The sequence below is a fragment of the Callithrix jacchus genome, chromosome 11 (genome assembly GCF_049354715.1).
Source record: "Callithrix jacchus isolate 240 chromosome 11, calJac240_pri, whole genome shotgun sequence".
In the NCBI taxonomy this organism is placed as follows: domain Eukaryota; kingdom Metazoa; phylum Chordata; class Mammalia; order Primates; family Cebidae; genus Callithrix; species Callithrix jacchus.
In genome coordinates, this window is record NC_133512.1 from 43729988 (window position 1) to 43750452 (window position 20465).

Sequence of the window (20465 nt, forward strand, 5' to 3'; positions counted from 1 at the left end):
AGTTCTCAAAGCCCAAAGAAGCAGTTTACAATCTTCAAACATTTAGCAAATCTAGTATCTGATTTGCATAATTTAGACCACCTATTTACATTCTAATGACATTGGAATTTTACCAGTAATCTTTAAGACTGTTTTTATTTCTCAAAGATTAAAGCTGTATGAATTGAACTAAAAGGTATTACAGCTTTTATTTTCCCTGAAAAAGATATTTGATATAAGCACTTATTTTTCTTTAGGCCAATTAATTAGAGTGCTTTTATATAAACATCATACACATAACACATATATAACTACACAGCCAGACAGAAGATCCAGTGGTTGTAAGATTTTTCATTTGCCAATCTCCTTACTGGATAATTGGCCTCAGGGTGGAGCCATCCAGAAACAGGGGTAATAATACCTAATAAGTAGATATAGGTGGAAGACAAAAACAGATTTTGAAAGGGATCTCTCTGCCTCTAATTACTGGGGTTCCATGAGGAAAACAGGGGTTTCTCCAAAAATGGAATACATGATATCTTTTCTGTTTTTCCCAAGAAGTTCCAAGCCATCAGAAATTATCTTGGGGTCCCTCACGAGTACATTAAGAGTGCCAAGACAAAATAGAGAAAGGCAATTCAGTTGACTGGGGAAAAAAGAATTATTTTCAGAAAAACAAGATCCACTAAGAGGAAAACATAAAGGCCTTTTAAATATACCTATAACTTGGATATCCACTTTTAATTAAGCTGGGTGTTCTTTAAGAAAATCCTTTTAAATCCCTTGTTACCTAACTTTAGCTATGCCAAATGTCCAATATTTCTGGCTTTTGAACTTTACCAAAACTGATCTCACAGCTGAAACCAACAAGTCTCAAAATGTTATGCTTAACTGTGAGTGTATGAGGTATTTTCAAAAGGGTGGTAAGCAGTTTTTACAAAACCTAGAACCTTTAAAGTAGGTCAGAGAAAGGTAGATTTACAAAAGGACACTAGAAATTATAAAGTGAGGGGAAGAGAATCAGCAAATGGTAAAAGTGACACAGATACTTACCAGAAACTACTTATTCCCTAAGCCAGGATTGAACACAGGCCGCCATTGTAAAATGGTGGCGACAAAAACAGGTCACCCTCCCAAGGACATAAAGCAAGATGAAGGCCTGCTGAATAGTCTGTTATTGGGCAGCTTACTGGGCTGACTTGAACAGTGGACTTATGGTGTCCTAGGTCCTTATCTCATCCTAAGGTGCTCCTCTTTGTGACAGAACCATATAGAAAGACATGCAAAGCACACCAGTTGGCTATGGCTTGAGACCAACCTCATAAATCCTTTCTCATTAAAGCTTTACAGAGAATATAAACTGTGATCCTCATCATTCCTTTTACTGGTTTGCACAGGGAGAGGGATGCCAAAAGCCTGACTGTTAAAAAATATGTTACCCCTTTGCTGGCGTGTCAGGCTTCTGGGTTCCCCTCCCCTGAGCTCAATTATAAGCCAACCAGTTTAAGGTTTGGGAAATTAACTTTTTAGTCTGAAGGATGCATTTGAGAGGAGTGTCCTATAGTATGGAGACACAATTACCCATCTGTGAAGAGAGGAGCAAGGGGGGAAAAGAAGGCATTTTTTTCAAAGGACCCCGGATGCAGCAGTAAGGGGCCAGACTGAAGAAGAATGGCTACTCATCTAGCAAGAGGGAGCAAGGCATCCCTGGTTCCTTTCTCTTCCTAGCGAATGCCTGCAGTACAAGAAAAGAAGGAAAAAGCTTCCTCTTTCCTTCTTTCATCCTTATACCCCTGAGTCCTGGTGACCACAACAGGGTGCCACCCGTGGGTGTCAATTCAATGTGGCTTTCACTCATGTTAACAGGAGGGCCTAGGGTGTGGAATTACCTACAGCTCCCCCACACATTGCCTTTCCCCTGCTGTAAGTAGCCTTTGAGTTCCCTAAACCTCATATATGCCATGGATACTTGCATGACCTCAATCTGTGAAACAGGAGGTTTGGCTTAATCTGCAGGAATTAGTTATGCTCATCTGTGGTGTGTGCCTTTTAACTACCATTGTCATCTGCCTTGGACCCCTGAGATCCAGTTTTCTTTCCTAGGGCTTCAACCCAAAGCTTAGAGTTGAGTTTGGGACAAATTAATTACCTCCCTATCATAAGCCAAACACTCAGGTGAAGCTCTAAAATTGGGTCCTCTCAAACAAGGGAGGTAAAAGGGCATCTTGTGAATTGGAATCCTGGCCTAACAAAACACCTTTCAAGAAAAATCCTCTGGCATTGAGAAGCCCCCTATACTCACAGGGGTGTGTTATTAGGTTGTTGCAAAAGCAACTGTGGTCCCCTCCAATCTAGGTAATAGCAAAAACTGCAGCTACCTTCACACCAATCCATTAACTCCTGATCTGGTGGAGAAAAAAAAAGAACAAAATAACACCAAAAATCCAGTTTAAGCATAGGGCAGTGAAATGCCTGAGGAAGAAACCTCTTGTTTTTATGCAAATGACTTTCTCCAACAGGGAGAGAAACTTTTAATTGCTGTCCACTGAGCTGGACCTCTTGGCCGGGGGAGGGGAAGTATATGGATGTGTGTCAGGGAACACTGGCCAGCTGGCTGCACACCTCAAGATTGCCCTGGGGCCCGGGCAGCACCTGTGGCTCAGTCCCACCCTGCATGGTTGTTGGAGGCTGAATGTACATGCAGCAATCACAACCACGTGCCCCAGCAGGGAGTGAACAGGGGATGGGGGCAGGGCGCCACTGTTTGCCTGTTTTCCTTATGTGACAGCTGTTGGGGTTGGGGTGGAACACCCCTGATATTGTAAAAGAAAAGATTGGTAACAATACATTCCTGAAAAAAAGAAGGAAAATGCCATAGCAAAGACTCAGTTAGACTGGGGCCAATATTCCCAAACCCAAAAGCAACGGGAGGTTGGGGCGGTGGGGGGGTGTGCAGTTTCCTCTGACTTCAGAAAAACCCTGAGGACTGGAAGGCCCAGAAATGAAAGTGAAAGAGATTTGAAAGTGAAAGAGTTCACATTTTACTCACCCTTCGTCATGTCCCCATATAGGCTACGATATGCAGGAATTTTTGCTCCTTACTTTAGGTACTTGTCTCACAACCAGGAAAAATTAAGCATGCAGATGCATTGAAGGGTGAAGAGGGTGGAATTTATTAAGAGAAAGAAAAGCTCTTGGCAAAGAGAGGAGTACTGCATGCAGGTTTTCCACCTCACAAGTTGAATACCAGGCCACCATACATGAGCTGAAGAGGCCAGGATTCTCCCCCGCTTAAGGGATGAATTTCTGGTGGCTCCACCCCATTTTTCCAGTGCACACGTGGGCCCTTAGTCGGAGCCACTCCATATTTGTTTATTTTCCTTACTGAGCATGTGTTAAGGGACAGAATTTTTCACCATGGGCATGTTTAGACAGGCCTCCTGTGCATAATAACCTGGGCAGATTGGAGGTTCTCTGTGAATCTTCCCTTATCGACTAGACATTTGTCTGTGTCCTGCCTCCATCATTAGGTATTAAAGTTCATTTTTCCATTTGGTTGGCTATTTTTCTGGCTTTCATCATTAAATTACAGGTGGCGATTTTAATGAGCTTCTGCATGGATTCTGAAAGGATGTGTAAAGAGCACACACTTAGGATTTGGCAGATTTTTCCTTTTAAAGAGCAGATAATTCCTTGCCCCGTATCAGTCAGGTGGTGAGTGGAGGTATTGGAATTTAAAACACAATTGTTTTATTCTGAACTCTTTGTTTTTGTTTGTTTCTGTTATTACCAAGTTAAAATCTTGTCTTGAAAGAGCTGTTTTAAGGTATAGTTATGTTCCAAAAGCAGATCCAGAGAAAAACTTTCAGCAATTTCTAGTCCTTTGCTTCTTCTAGAAGTTCACATTTTATTACCAGCTTTTAAAACAGCAACAAGGACAACAAGGAACCAGGCATCACTTGTTAAATGCATATGAAAACATGTGATGTAATGTGGCTTTGAGGCTGCTTCTTCAAATATTATTTGGAATTATGAATTTTTAAAATAGAGATTCTTTACACAAAAATGTACTTAATTACATAGTGTTTACTATGTGCCAGATGTCATTCTGATGCTTTAAAAATAGTAAATAATGTGTTTCTCCTAACAAATCAACAAGTAGGTAGTAGTATTCTCATTTTCTAGATGAAGAAATTGAGACACGGAGAGCTTACATTGTTCACAGCCACACAGCTTGTGTTGGATTCAAAAGTTGATCCGGGTAGTCTGACCTCAAAGACCATGCTGCTTATCATCTGTTATACTGCTAAACAAAATGCTGACTATGGAAGACCTAGGAGCAGAAGGAAGTTACCATCAGTAACTTTGCTTCTAACCACAATGCTTGTGAATATTTTGATCCCACTGATTTACTGCAATTTTGCAATAAAATCAACTCCTGGTTCCTCAGGGGCCTTCATACAAGTTGAAGATTAGCTATCAATGTTGGTCACTCACGCAAACAAATGTGGAATACTTGACTTTACTAGGCTGTCTCTAAGGCTCATTCTTGGTAAGAATAGGTGCTCCTGTTTAAAGAAACTTTATTTGGATCCAGTGTCTGACTGTTGGCCTAATCGCCATATTTTGAAGTGTTGGCTGCATTCCTTGCAGCGAATTGCTTTTTTGGAAGTACCTCTCCTACGTGAGGCTATTATTAACATTTTTTATATTATTCAGAGTTTTCAGTTATGTAGTTCACACTACTAGTAGAATTAACAGTATTCTGTGGTGATGGTGGTAATTTATTTAATATGGAAGAAAATGAAGTCTTTCTACTGCCACCAAAATAAATATCTGAAGTGTTCTTGAATTAATCAATAAGCAAAATGAAACTAAATTAAAAAGTTAGATTAAGGTACAGGCAGAGTCTTGGAACTATTAATAAATGAAGTTTTGGTTTCATTGTTTTATTACCTGAGATTACATTAAGTTAAAAAAAGCAAACATCATATGTAAACTTAATTGGCACATGACCAAATCTGTAAAACCTTACTGTCTCTAATGGTATTCCTGAATATTGTATTTAATTTTAGGTTTGTCACAAATAATACGATAATAAATGTGGTCATACTCCATATATTTCCCCCACTATTATTACATAGGAAGAACAAACTTTCTATTCTGAAATTAATTTTAATCTTACCTGCTAGGAATTTGAAAAAAAAAAAAAAAAAAAAAAAAAAACCAAGAGCATCAGCCACACAAATTTCCTCCTTGCCCTATTTTTAGTTGCATCTCAGCACATTAAACTGGGTGAAAAATATTGCCCTTCAAGAGCTCCTTATAAGGCGCATCCCTTGCACGCTCTTGATCTGACATATGTGGCTTTATTCCAGCCTCCTCTCTGTAGGTCTTCTAGTCCTTTCAGATGCCCTGCTGGATAGATCCCAAGACTACTCCACTGGCCTTCTTCTCCACGTCGTCTATATATATTTCCCAGAAAATACTCACGCACCATTGTTCCTGCAGTCACAAGGAGTTTTGGCCAACTTAAAATAGTACCATTTTCTTGCCTTTGTCCCCAAAGTACCCATATGCTTGTCCTCAGTTTCCCTGGTAGGAGTCAGTTTCTGGCCTACTGTCGTCATCTGCAAGGAGAAACCAAGTTCTCCACTATGGCTCCTGTGAAACGCTCTAATTAAGTGTAAGGCTGGAAGGTGTCTTCCATCACAATTTCCCCTAATAGGTATGGAGATCTTCAACACCACCACAATTCTCTCCAAATAATCATTTATATAGTTCTACAATGAGTATCAGAGTAAGATCTTAACATATGTTTCTTTGGAAAGTGTGCATATGAAGTTTTAGAGGGTTGTATCAATTGAGCTTGGCATTTAGTTGAAATGCTAAGGTTAATCTCTTTTTACATTGTCAAAAGCAATAATCACCATTAGTGACAAGCAAAAAAGATGGAAAATTCCTTTCTCTCTGAGTGCCTGCTGTATGTATGTGTATGACTCTGTATTGGCTTGTTCACATTGATAGCCTGATTTAATCACTGCAACAACTATGTGGGGTGGGATTATTATTCCCAATTTAGCGAGGAGGAAACAAAGTTTCAAAGAGTAAAATTTTCAAGGCATACAAATACTGTGGAAACAGAAATATCTAACTAGAAAGTTCTTTCTCTTCCTGCTATGTCATCACAGGTAAGAGGTGCATATCCCATTGCCAATGTTAGCCCAGGACAGCCCATCGTATTTCTCAAATAGGCACCTTCCTTTTGCTAAACTTGGATATAAAAGTTGTTTGAGGTCACTTCTTCTTTTAACAATTTTGAACATAGCACAAAATTTTATCATTTGGTTGGATCTTAAAATATATGTTTACATTTTTTTTCCAGACAATAGATTTTGAAGGTTTCAAACTATTCATGAAGACATTCCTGGAAGCCGAGCTTCCTGATGATTTCACTGCACACCTTTTCATGTCATTTAGCAACAAGTTTCCTCATTCTAGTCCAATGGTAAAAAGTAAGCCTGCTCTTCTCTCAGGTGGTAAGTATGCTTACTTTAAACATTTATATGTAGTAAACATCTCAAAGGCTAAATCGTTTTCATAAAAGAGAAATGATGATTTGCATTAAAATTATTTTGTTGCAGGATTTAGACATTTACAATAAGATTGTGGAAATCATTTAAAATATTTCCAGTATAATTACAGCTAATTAGAAAAAAACATATCTTTATCACTTGCTTTAAATTTCTATGTTTAGATAATAATTTGAAGAAATATTTCCACCAAATATAAAAACCTCTTTTTAAATAACTAGGTAAGTATAGATTGCTGAGTATTTGAAAATGTGGTCACAAAGCAACTATAAAAAACGTATAATATTTAATATCTATTGTACTAATTGCCAGTATACTTTCACATGTTTAGATTTGTAAGCTCAGAAGAGAGATTTGGTTTTTTAGATACCTTAAATTTGTGTCACCATAGAAATGGTGGTTCTCTCTTTATGGGTATTTTTTATAGATACATAATTATGTTAATACCCGTTGTATTAATCTCCCTCCAGTCAGGAAAACAGCCATTTCACTATATTACCCAAAAGAATGTAAAACAGGAAATTGGTTAAACTATTTTGGATGACTGAAAAGGCAAAATGAGAAGACAGGTGATGTAGATAGACCCACAGGAAACCTGCCCTGCCCCTAGATGGCAGTAATCAAAACCTAGAAGCCCTGCGGAGGGATTTCTTGAAGCCGGGATGCAGTTCTGAGGTGAGGGGGTTGCCAGGCGGACCTCGCCCTTGGGCTTCAGTGGAAAAGATACTTCCTGGCTGCCTTGGTAGCTCAGGAATTCAAGACGGGTCTATAGCCCAGGAACTCAGAGCTCTGAGGAGTGTGTATCACCATGGCCTGTCCAAACTGCTTAGCGGAGAGCTCATTGTGCCTTTGTCGGCGGGCAGACTAGATCCTACACTGGACAACGTGCTACCGGCCTGAAACGCTGCAGAGATTCAACAGGAGGAACAGGTTCTTCGGTGGAACCAGACCCTTCCTCCCGCCCCCGCTCCCCTGCACACCACGCCGCTGTCCCAATTCCCTTGCTTTCTCATCTCTCTCTGGTGCCCTCTATGGATGGAACGGGAATCCCCTGGCAATGAAGAAATGGCTACAGCAGTGTTTCTCACTAGCTGATCACAGGACACTTTGAACTCTTAAAAAAAAATTGACCTGAAGAAACTTACTTTTATGTGGGTAATATCTATTGATTACCCAATAGATATCACCATATCTCTTGATATCACCATATTGATACAGATATCACCATAATGATATAGATATCACCATATTTAATATTTATTTATATTTCACATTTAATATGGTGATATCTCTTGATTACCCAATAGATATCACTATATTAAAGGTGAAACCTTCCAAAAATAATCAAGCCACTACCTGTTAACAAAAAATAACTCATTCTTATGAAAAGTAACTATTTTCAAAAATAAAAAAATAAAATAGAAGGGTAGCATTGTTTTGCATCATTGCAAATGTCTTTAATGCCTGACTTCATGGAAGACAGCTAGGTAATTATATCTGCTGCTGTTTCTGTTGCTGTATCATATGTCATATAGCCTCTTGAAAACGTCACTGTACACTCTAAGGAGAATAAGAGTAAGAAAAGCAACTGATAATATTATTATGGAAATTATTTTGACCTTAAAAATCTCCTACACGGAGTTCAGGGATCCCAGGAAAGCCATAGGTCTAGACAGACCCAGCTGTAGCGTCACAAAGTAGAATACACAAGTGTTGGTTAATAGGCCTGGAGCGGTGGCTCACATCTGTAATCCCAGCACTTCAGGAGGCCACGGTGGCGAATCAGAAGGTTGCAAGGTCAGGAGTCTGAGAGTAGCCTGGCCAACATGGTTGGGCATGGTAGTAGCTGGGCATGGTGGCAGGTGCCTATAGTCCTAGCTACTCAGGAGGCTGACACAGGAGAATCACTTGAACCCAGGAGCCAGAGGTTGCAGTGAGCTATGATCACGCTGCACTTCAGCTTGGGCAATAAACTCCACACACACGCTTTGTGTGCATGCGCACGCATGCAAACACACACACACACACATGAAGTATTGGTAAAGAGATAAGTTCAATAGCAGACGTTCTGATAAATCAAAATGCAAGAATATGTAATTAAGAAATAGGTGGTTAAGCCATAAACAAAACTTAGACAATGAATTAAAAGTACTTAGCCTTATGTTGTGCTGTTTCCCCACCTCCCTTTTTTTTTTTTTTTTTTTTTTGAGACAGAGTCTCACTCTGTTGCCCAGGCTGGAGTGCAGTGGCTTAATCTTGGCTCAGTGCAACCTCTACCTCCTGGGTTCAAGAGATCCTCCTGCCCCAGCTTCCCAAGTAGTTAGAACTACAGATGCATGCCAACATACCTGGCCAATTTTTGTATTATTAGTAGAGATGGGGTTTTGCAGTGTTGAGCAGGCTGGTCTTAAACTCCTGGCGTTAAGTGATCTACCTGCCTTGGCCTCCCAAAGTGCTGAGATTACAGGCATGAGCCATGGTGCCTGGCCTTCCCTTCTGTTAATACTATAAGGTATCTTTCCTAAAGTACTCACGTTAGTAGAAGCTTTTTTAAAACAACTGTACATATTTCACAAGTTCACATATTCCTTCAAGGTGTGTGATGACTAATATGTTTGTCATCATTTTTCACTTCTTATAAAATATTTTTAATTTTTGAAATAATTATCTTTCAAGCATGAGCTGAGAGGCCTCATCACACTTGCTGTTTTTCTCAGGATGAGTTTCAGTGGATTTGTTCTTAAGGGGTAGCATTATAGTTTAATAGGGTTTTGAGCTGAACATTTAAAAATTATTCAATTACTTTAGAAATTAAAACTATCGTGTTCTCTGCTGCATGCTGTAAATGTATCACACATACCTTAAATTGAATTAAATAAGAAAGTTGTCCTGCATTTAATTCTACATCATGTGATACTGTTCTTGAATTTTGAGAAAGAAAAGAAAATATTTCTGGATGATGTTGTCTGTAAATAACTGTATCACACACAGAAGAAAGAAAACAATTCTGATAATTAAGGTGGTTTTGTAAGAAATTCAAACCTAAAACTTCCATTTCTTCTAATAGCATATATTAAGTACTGAATATAAGGTGCCTGACTTACTAGGGGTAAAAATCAAGTCATGTTTAAAAATGTAAGAAAAAAATAAGGAAAAACAGATTGTAGTTGATTTGGGACAGTTATACATTCTATACAGACATAAAAGGATTATGGGCTGTGTAACTCTCATACAGCAATGATACATTAAACTCCGATTCCTTTGCAAAGCTTGGCCTCCACTTATTAAAACTAAGGGCATTGTGTCCTCTCTAGAACTGTTTCTAGCCCTATATTTTATTCAGACCCACCTTTGACAGTTTTTTTTTTCCCTGAGGAATAAGAAACAATAGAAAACAATAAAATTTTCAAGACTGAGGTAGATTTGACTCAGAAACTGACAAAAGAAATGTCTTTCAATTCATAGAATCTTGCTTTGCGGTAATCTGTTATTTAATGTATAACAGGATGTTTTTGTAGCTGAAAAGTAACAGACTTTTGCCGGGCACAGTGGCTCATGCCTGTAATCCCAGCACTCTGGGAGGCTGAGGTGGGTGGACCAACTGAGGTCAGGAGTTCAAGAGCAGCCTGGCCAACATGGTGAATCCTGTCTCTACGAAAAAGCAAAAATTAGCTGGGCATGGTGGTGCACACCTGTAATCCCAGCTGCTTGGGAGGCTGAGGACTGCACTCCAGCCTGGGGGACAGAGTGAGACTCTGTCTCAAAAATAATAAATAAATAAATAAATAAGTAAATAAATAAATAAATGAAAAGAAAAAAAAACCCACACTTTTGAACAGATAGGGGCTATACTCTGCTTTGTTTATCCTGTTAGAGTTCACCATATTTCATTACCACAATACCAGCAGGAGTAGAGTAGCTATTCTTTTACTCTATATAGCAACTAAAAAATAAGGGCATTTCAACAAAAAAACAAAATGGAAAAGGAAAAAAATGTTACCCTCACTAATGAATGATAATTATAGGATATATGGTCAAAGTAAAACATTTAGTTTTATACAATACAAATTTAAAAATAGTTATAAACAGGTATAAAGGTTGTATGTGTGTAGACATGTGCATATGTATACCTGGGTTTTGTTGATTGTAATGTGTAATGATCTATTTGTCATTTCACGAAGTGAATGACTAATTTTTGTAAAATAATTTGTTGTAATATAATTACTTCTTATCACCTATTTTGAAATAAGGTCACTTCTTCTACTGTTGCCATATTTGACTTTTTATTTTTGAAGATATCCCTAATGCATTATCTCTTCAGCTTTTTCGTAACACTTCTGCATCATTGTAAATGTCAGGTCTCTAATCTCTCATCTCTGCCCGTTCAATGACCAATTTCTGATCTTGTTTTCATCCTTAGCGTCCACCACTTGAATTACCCTCTTTATACACTTTTTAAATCAGTTGGAATCTTTCTTCTGCTGCAACATGATTGCAGAAAGTTGGCTAACACTCATAACCTCAACCATGAATCAAAATTGTGATCTCCTCTATCAGTCCCTACAACTTGAACACTCAACATAACCTCCGTGAAATTTTATAAATATGCAGATTTCTGCCACTATAGATTCCTACTACCCAATATTTAAATAACCTTAAGACCTCTTCAGTTTTTTAAAATAAATTTGTAAAAATTATTTGTTATTGCCACTGTATCCTAGATCAATTATGTTAACTTTTTAAACTTTCTTAAGTTTATTTAAATACGTCGCCTCATTTCAACACCTGTATTTTTCTTGCATCATGTAAAAAATTGGCACTGTCAGAAAAAATGTAGCTTAATAACTCTCCACATAGCCCACCTTGCTCACAAATAATATTTATTTACTGTATTTAAGATGGAAATCTTTGGACGTCCAAATCTTTCAAACAGTTAGAGACCAAACTAACTGAAAGTTCATTAATTGGATTCTACCCAAATCTGCTACTATTCCTACCTTCTATTTTGGTGACTGGCAACCAAGAATCTGTCCATTTCCCAGTCCTAAAATACTGGACTCTCCTACCCTCCACTATGTCACTTTCCATATTTAGTTAATCGCAAAATACTGTCTAGTACTCAATTTAACTTCTTCTTCCCAAATGTTCTGCCAGTGTCATAGTTTAATTCATCATTACACCGTAAACTATCAATGAGCAGGCTCTCAGAACAAGCCCTGACTTCCCCTCTCCAAAAGGTTCTTTCAAACAGAAGCCTGATTATATTCCTCCTAGGTTTCTAAATTTCAGACCTTCACTGTAAACATTCATAGCATTTCTTAATTAAACTTGTTTTTCAAGCAAACTTAAATCCTCACTATGTAAAGCTAACTAAAGTAGGGTTGCTTTGGTGAAGGGCACGGGTGCGGTATGAGTACATGGAGTCGTAGTCACCCCCACCTTTTGAGACATTCATTCCGACTTGAAGTTACCTTAATGAGACTCAAGAATCCAGAGTCACGGTGACAAAAGTGATTAAATCTGAGTTCTGCAGGTGTGAAGCGCAATGCCACGTAGGCTATAACATCTGCCTATAGCTCTGTTCTCTCCGTCTGCCTGCCTTAGGCACCCCATATCCAACTATTTGCGGTGACTTAAACCTGCTCTTCTCACTCAGAATTGAGTTTCCTTATATAATGTTTTCTTTGCCCTTATAGCATCAAAAGCCAACTCTTCTTTAAAGCTTCAGCCAGAGTGTCACTCTAAATAGCACACAATGTGTTCCACACTAGGAATTCCATGATCAGTAAGATGGCATACGTGGAGCATGCAACAGGGAAGCAACCCTGGCACTCTTGTAGAGAACACAACACCATTTGCCCCTTGTAGCATCCCTGTCCCTTCTCCATCCCCACCCATGCCCACTCCAACCATTTAGTATCCATTAACTGAATTAATGGCCTAAAGCAAAATTTTCTTTTCATAGAGGATACCAATCAACAGCGATTATTAGTAACTGTTAGTGTCTTGAAGAATATAGTAATTTTAAAAGGATGTAATATAGTATATAAACTCATTAAACACTGATATGGTATGTTTCTGTTGGACTCTACAATGTCCAACTGTTGCATCTGTAATAGAAAATGGCTGGTAGGTGTTGCAGGTCAGTGTAACAGCTTTTGTTGTTGTTCTTACAAATTGTTTTATAAGAAAGATTTTTCTAGCATTCTGTAAATAATAATAGGCACTCAATTGATAGGTGTGCCATTTAGTAATTTATTTTATACTTTCATTAATTCATGTATCCCGTCATCCATTTATTTAAACTTATGATATGCTAGGAATTCCACAGAAAAGCTGAAGATCCTTTAAAGTCAAGCAGAAAGATGGACAATTATGTGATCAATTATTTTATAATAAAAGAAATATTGTGACCCACTTTTGAACTGACTGTGTGGAGAGAACAGTGAGGAGCCCAAATAAAACTAGAGGAGAAGAGGAGGTAAACCGTTGCAGGAGTCATCCAAAATAAATTGGAGTTATCCAGGTAAAGTTGTGGGAGGGGAGTAGGTATGGGTGGGAATGGATGAGAAAGGAGTTCCAAGAAGAGAAATCAACATATACATTTTTATACATTTCATTATTTTTTAAATGTCCCATCAAAGGGCAGTGTATGAACTATAAGACATTCAGTATTCATTGATTTAAAATTCATCATTTACAATTTGGTATTTACTATTCAAGTTGTTAGGGATATATCAGAGAGCAAAATGGAACCTGTTTCCCATAGGCATTTACATTCTAATGGGGAGAGTCAGACAAACAGAAAAGTAAATATGTGTACCATATCAGATGGATGGTAATGAGTGCTATTGACAGAATTGTATACGAAAGAGGCTGGAAAGTGCAGTTTGAGGCTGGGGATGACTGGAAGTCTGGGCTGCTCAAGATTTACTTATGCTTGGGTAAGAGTCCAAAAAGGTCATTTCTGTTAGTCCCAGAGCAGATGATGCTCATGTCTTTGTAAGTATGGGGCATCACCTGGAGTGGGGTGAGGGAAGAGGGCCTGGCAAAGTTAGAGCCCCGAGGACCTTAGGAGACAGGGGGAAGATAGACTTGTTAGGAGCACTGAGAGGTCGAGGTCTGTGCCTGGACTCCAGTTGCGCTGCTGCAGAAGAGGCGAGAGAGGTAGCCAAGGCCACGTGGAGAAGAGTTTTGCCTGTCATGCTAAGTTATGAATTTTATCCAGAAGAAGTTGGAAAGCCATTATGAGATTTTTAAGCCAGAAAATAATCACACTGCCAGTGATGTGGAAGCTATCATGAGGGAGAATGAGACTGAAGGTACAAAAGGGTCCAGAAGATATTTCAGATTGAGAGTAGTAACGGCTATGTCTGAAAAAAAAATTAGCATATTCTCACTCATAGGCGGGTGATGAAAAATGGGAACACATGGACACAGAGAGGGGAGCACTAAACACTGGGGTCTATAGGGGGGAAAAGGGGAGGGCCAGTGGGAGGGGGAGGTGGGGAGGGATTGCCTGGGGAGAAATGCCAAATGTGGGTGAAGGGGAGAAAGCAAACAAAGCACACTGCCATGTGTGTACCTATGCAACTGTATTGCATGCTCTGCACATGTACCCCAAAACCTAAAATGCAATAATAAAAAATAAAATAAAATAAAAATTAAAAAAAAAAATGAATGAAATTCTAAAAAAAAAATAAAATAAAATTAGGTGGCTTATTGGTCCCCAACTCCCTCATTGCTTGCTTGATGAGGCAATGGTTAATTTGCACTGTTAAACTGCACATCGCAATAAGTTATAAAATCAATAGGAGGATTATGTCATTTTATGTTTTCTGTGCATTTGAGTCACACCCCAAGTACTTATTGTAGGTAGAAAAGGAAAAAGAATTCTTTTATGTCTATAAGGAAGTTAATTAAGAACAGAAAACGGTACAATAGAATGAGGTACTTGGACCTTGGGAGAAATGTTCTTTTGCCAAATGGCATTACTGAATGTTCTTGCTGAAAGGTATACTTTATTAATTGTGCCGATAATAAGATATTTCTTTTATTAGGACTGTCTTAAGGATATTAAATATGTATGTGTGTATGTGTATTTTTGATTACTATCCAGTACCTTCACAGGTCTTTTGTAACTAATAAGTTATTTCAGTTTCCACAATGCAAACAAGGACAGACAGGGTCCCCAAAACACAAACTGAACAGACTATGTAGCTTATGTGACTATGAGATAGGGAAATACCTGACACATAGTTTTTAAAATATATTGGTATATTTACTAATGTTGATATACTTATTACTGTTGAGGTAATAAACTTACTGACATAGAAATGCTCCAGAAATGAAGATGAAATAAATTCTGTCTACTGACAAATACACATTTATTTATATCAACCTTTACATTTCATATACCTCTGTAGTATCAAATTTATACTTCTAATTGTTATCATTAGAAGTAATGGTCCACAAATTATTTTACTTCAAAAAATATTTTATCCAACCAACGTCTTCCTGGCAATAATTTTGTGTTCCGTTTATAATACAATTACTTCCAGTAAGGGAAGATTTCTCTTCAAGTCTCTCCTTTAATCATTAAATGGTTTTAAATATATTAGACTTGATTAATCAGGTTTCGTTTTTCTTCCATCTGAATATTCCAAGTAAAATGTGGTCCTCAGATTTTTCACCTTTACTTTATTATTAGATTTATTCACCCAACATACCGGAGTTTCTGTATTTTCAGTTTCATCTTGATGATTGCATACTTAGTGATAGTGTGGTCTTAAGATTTTTGTACTTTCATGTTGAAAACTATAGTTTGTGAAATTCTAGTAAAAGGAAATAAGAGGTTTAATACTCTGCAGAGAACCAAATCAATCATAACATTATTTCACTCATAGAAACACCTAGTCATAGCTAGAAAATATGTAATGGTGTTGGACACTTGCTTTGATCCCCCGGAATGCAAGCTCTGTGGAAATGGGATTTTCCTGCCTTGGTGTATGCTTTGTCCTCAGTACCTGGAAGCTGGTTTTACATGACTAATCTTAAGGTTCCTCAATACTTACTGTGTTTATGATAATAACAGGCATGCTAGTTGTATATATATCAAAAACACAGATAAGCAACAACAGAAATCATACATAAAGATTTGGCAAATAGACGTGCATGTTTACACATGCAAGGACACATATAAATACATGTTCACAAATGCATTATGATGGATAACTCAAGACATGGGCCAGATAGAAAAATGAAAATTTAGAGTTCTCGGCTATGGCTATGATTTCTAATTTCTTTTCAAATGTTTATGGCTTAATCTATCCACTCTTTAGAGTCTTGACTTTGGGAGGCTGAGGTGGGTGGATCACAAGGTCAAGAGATCGAGACCATCCTGGTCAACATGTGAAACCCCATCTCTACTAAAAATACAAAAAATTAGCTGAGTATGGTGGCGCGTGCCTGTAATCCCAGCTATTCAGGAGGCTGAGGCAGGAGAATTGCCTGAACCCAGGAGGCGGAGGTTGTGGTGAGCCGAGATGGCACCATTGCACTCCAGCCTGGGTAACAAGAGCGAAACTCCAACCCCCAAAAAAAGAGTCTTGAAAACTAGACTCTTAAAATGAAGGTCTTTTATTGAGAGGCAGGAGACAGTTTCCTTTGATTTATTTTTCTCTGTCCAGACTCAGAATCATGCTCAGAGTATAAAACTCCCATTCAGGCCAGGCGCGGTGGCTCATGCCTGTAATCCCAGCATTTGGGGAGGCCAAAGCATGCAGATCACTTGAGGTTAGGAGTTTGAGACCAGCCTGGACAACACGGTGAACCTCCATCTCTACCAAAAAATACAAAAATTAGCTGGGTGTAGTGGCACACACCTGTAATCCCAGCTTCTTGGAGGCTGAGGTGGGAGAATCTCTTGAACACCAGAGGTGGAGATTGTAGGGATCGTGCCACTGCACTCCAGCCTGGGCATCACAGAGTATGAACCTGCCTCAAAAAAAAAAAACAACAACATATTCTTATCTTTGAAGATATTATGCATTCTGAACAATATCTGTACAGTGAAATTTAAGGAGATTATTGGAATTTCTTTTCAATGTAGTAAATATGGACAATTTGGCATCATGTGTTCTTTTAATATGTGGTGGTTTAATTCTTTTTGTCCCATGTTTAGATATATTCAAGTTACTGAGAGTAATTTAAATTACTTTCAATGATCCACTGGCATGTAGTATAAAGCCTACGCAACCTGATATGCTAGCCACTCGTTATCCATTGCTATTTAAATTTAAATTACTTAGTAATTGTGGTCAATAGCCATATATAGTTAATTTTATTATAATGAACAGTGCAGAAACTTGTGGGTTTTTAATTTTTTTCAAGAGACAGAATCTTGCTCTGTTGCCCAGGCTGCAGTGGCGTGATCATAGCTTACTGTAACTTTGAATTCCTGGGCTGAAATGACACTCTTGCTCAGCCCCCCAAGTAGCTGGGGCTACAAGTACATGCCACCACACCTGGATAATTTTTAAATGTTTTATAGGGATGACATTTCCCTATTTTGCCTAGGTTGGGCTTGAACTCCTGGCCTCAAATTATCCTTTTGTGTCAGCCTCCCAAAACACTAGAATTACAGGTGTGGGCCACTGCATTCAGTGTTCAGAAAATTTTATTAGATAGTACTGGTGTAGAGAGATCTCTATATGACTGCTATATAACCATGAGCCTTTTACTTACTGACTTGCCAACTTCTCATCTTCAAAATGGAATTGTAGGGTCAAATAAGACCACTATACAAAAGTGTTGTTTTGCACACAGCCAGAGGTGTTATTAATATTGTTCCTTCACAAAGGTTACTCTGCTCTTAAAACATTACTCCCAAAGCCCTACACTTTAACTCCTTCTCCCTCTAATTGCTTGTTTGGGGTTTTTGCCAATGTCCAAACATGAAAACCAGAGTATGTTCTTAGGCAGTTTTGTCTGATCCCAGCTTCATATCAGGGACTGTATCTCACCATCTGTCTTCTCTTATAAGGAATCACTGTCTCTATTACATTTCTTATTTGCTGAAAATGCCATCTACCTCATTTTGCTGCCAGTTTGGATAAGCATAAAGAATAAAAGATTATTATATAAGTAAACTACAATAAGCATAGTTGAAAGATTAAGTGTAAAAATCATGAAGTGTATGATGCTAATATCAACTATTTTTATTCTTGATTATGCTATTCATTATGCTCAATAATATGGATGCTGGAAATATAATTGCAGTATGTGATAAATAAATCTGAAATATTTCTGTAAAATGAACTAATGTTTTAAAAGAAAAGGCTAAACTGCCTTATACATTTAGCAATGTAATTCATGTTATTGCTTTTGACTATTTCATTAAAAAATAGAGATAATGTCACTATTTTCATTATCTGAAATGCAAGTATTTGAAAATAAAACAAACTGGAGCAGAGGCACTAATTTAACAGGTACCCAAAGCTTATTTGAATAATCTGCTAATAATTGAACCCAAGGTTGGAATTAAAATTATCTATTAAACACAACTTTTGAGGTTATTGTTTCAAGAAGTGAACTGTCTAGATTGGACAATAATGAAAATCATGTGCTTAGAAATTTGATAATAGTAGGCAACATTCCATTTGACTAATGCTGACTACTTTTTGTAACTAAAGCTTTGAAGAAAAGAATATGTTTATATGTATGTGTGTGTATATATAATGAAATTATTTTAACACGGAAAAAATGCTCAGTACAAGATAATTATTCCTAATAAGACTAATACACTCTAATTACAATGCTTATTTTTCACTTTGTTTTGTACTTTGTCATATATATATTGTAATATATACATACATTTATAGATGTGTATCTATAGATTATATACACACACATTTGCTTCACTTCTGTGATGAAATGTTTAAAGTAGTATAACCTTGGGCAAGTAGAAGAATCTGCAGGTTATACTACTTTAAGTGTCAATTGCAATATTTAGCGCTGAAGCTTTGAAGCAATATTTAGTTCTGACCACTTGAGACCAGAAACAAACAAAGCAACCCTTTTGTTTTGTCCAGCTTTATGTTTCATTTCAGTTATAAAGAGAGAATTTCACTGATGACCGCCTGGGTAAAATTGGCCTTTGTTAATGAAAAATAGAAGTTTGAGCTTTCTCACCAGAGGCCATTGCTTCTGGAGAGGATCCCAGTTACTATTCCATGTTACCGTTTTACCATCTCAGCTGTAGTCAGGAAGCCACCATTGCAACTTCTTGGTGGTCTTACCTGTTGTCTCCTAAGCTTCTGAATAACCATTAGATTAGTACAAACGGCTTAAAAGGAAAAAGGACTTTTCTTCAGTAGTGAACTGCAGTTGAGGAAGATAAGTAGTGAGCTCCCGCCAGATTTAGGGAAAGGGCAAAAAAAAAAAAAATTTAAAGGGTACAGTAGGTATAAAAACAACCCCTATGGAGTTAGACTGAGGACTAGGGGCTGCTTTCAGAAAACTAAATGAAAACAAAGAAACATAAGAGAAAGTGGGCTGATGTTGGGGAGGTGGTAGGAGCAGGAATAAACCTGTGAGCTTTTTAATGAAAAAACCTGTGAGCTTTTTAATTAATGAATTAAACACCTCAAAATTTAATAAAGTTGTTGAATGAATAAATGAATAAACTGTGGTATATCCAGACAATGCAGTGTCATTCAGTGATAAAAAGAAATGAGCTACAGGTCATAAGAAGACTTGGAGGAAACGTAAATGCGTATTTATAAGAGAAAAAAGTCAGTCTAAATAGCCAGTATGTATGATTGCAACTCTATGACACTATGGGAAAGGCTAAGCTGGCAAGCAAATAAAAGCTTCTAAGGTTGGTGGGAGAGCAGAGATAAACAGAGTAGAAATATTTTAGGGCAGTGAAACTTCTCTGAAAGATACTATAATGGTGGACACATGTCATTATACACTTGTCCAAACTCATAGAATATACAACAAAAAAAAAGAACGCTAATGTATATTGTAGAGATTGGATAGTAAGGAGGTGTCAATGTATTTTAACCAATTGTAACTAATGTACTACTACTTTGGTGGGAAATGTTGGTAGTGGAGAAGAATATGCATGTGTGGTAAGTAATAACTTTATAAACGAAAGTAGAATTAATGTGAAACATAGAGCAGTATCGGAAGCAAGCAAGACTTTAGTAAAGAAAATGTAGGAAGGATATCAAGCAGTGTTCAAATCTCTGTACAGTCTCAATTTTGTTGTGAGCCTCAAACTTTTTTAAAAAGGATAAGGTATTTAAAAAACCAAATTCTGTTCTACAGTTTTCTTTTTGCCAAGTAATAAAAGATCTGTGACATTTTATCTTCTTCTTCAGTGCACTCTATAAATGATTGGAAGAGGATTCTATTTTACCTCTCAAATTTGGCTGCTATTGTACTTGAAGAAGAGTTGATTAGTCCTTCAATATATAGATGGAATATATGCCCATATTTCTTTTATATAAGCTTTGAGCTATTGAAATGTATAACTGTGACATAATTAAATATGTGATACAGCCTTAAATATTCAGTTAACCATATTTTACGTAATTAATACATGATACAGCTTTCAATGTTTAGTTAACAGTATTTCATAAAAATGGAAACTATTACTTATTTTTCCAATCAAAAATAATTTTAGTACAGTAGCATATTCCTTCAAAAAAGTGATGCTAAATACAAACTATTTGTGTATGCTTATGTTCAATCTGTACATTATACACAGAAAAGATAAAACTATGTGGTCTTTACATACTCAATTGTTTGTGTTCAGTGTGATGAAAGCTGATAATTAAACACCATGTTCCTTAGTTGTATGTACAAACAAATGATTGGGCCATG

The 20465-nt window shown here is 37.3% G+C and overlaps 1 protein-coding gene across 24 annotated transcripts in view; it reads left to right on the forward strand.

Annotated features, from left to right (window-relative positions):
* DGKB (diacylglycerol kinase beta) overlaps positions 1 to 20465 on the forward strand; it is a 747505-nt gene that overhangs the window by 168350 nt on the left and 558690 nt on the right. For all 24 annotated transcript variants that reach the window (XM_078342642.1, XM_078342645.1, XM_078342654.1 and 21 more), the window contains one exon: positions 6365 to 6518. In XM_078342642.1, coding sequence (XP_078198768.1) covers positions 6365 to 6518 — 154 coding nt within the window. The remainder of the gene's footprint in view (positions 1 to 6364; positions 6519 to 20465) is intronic.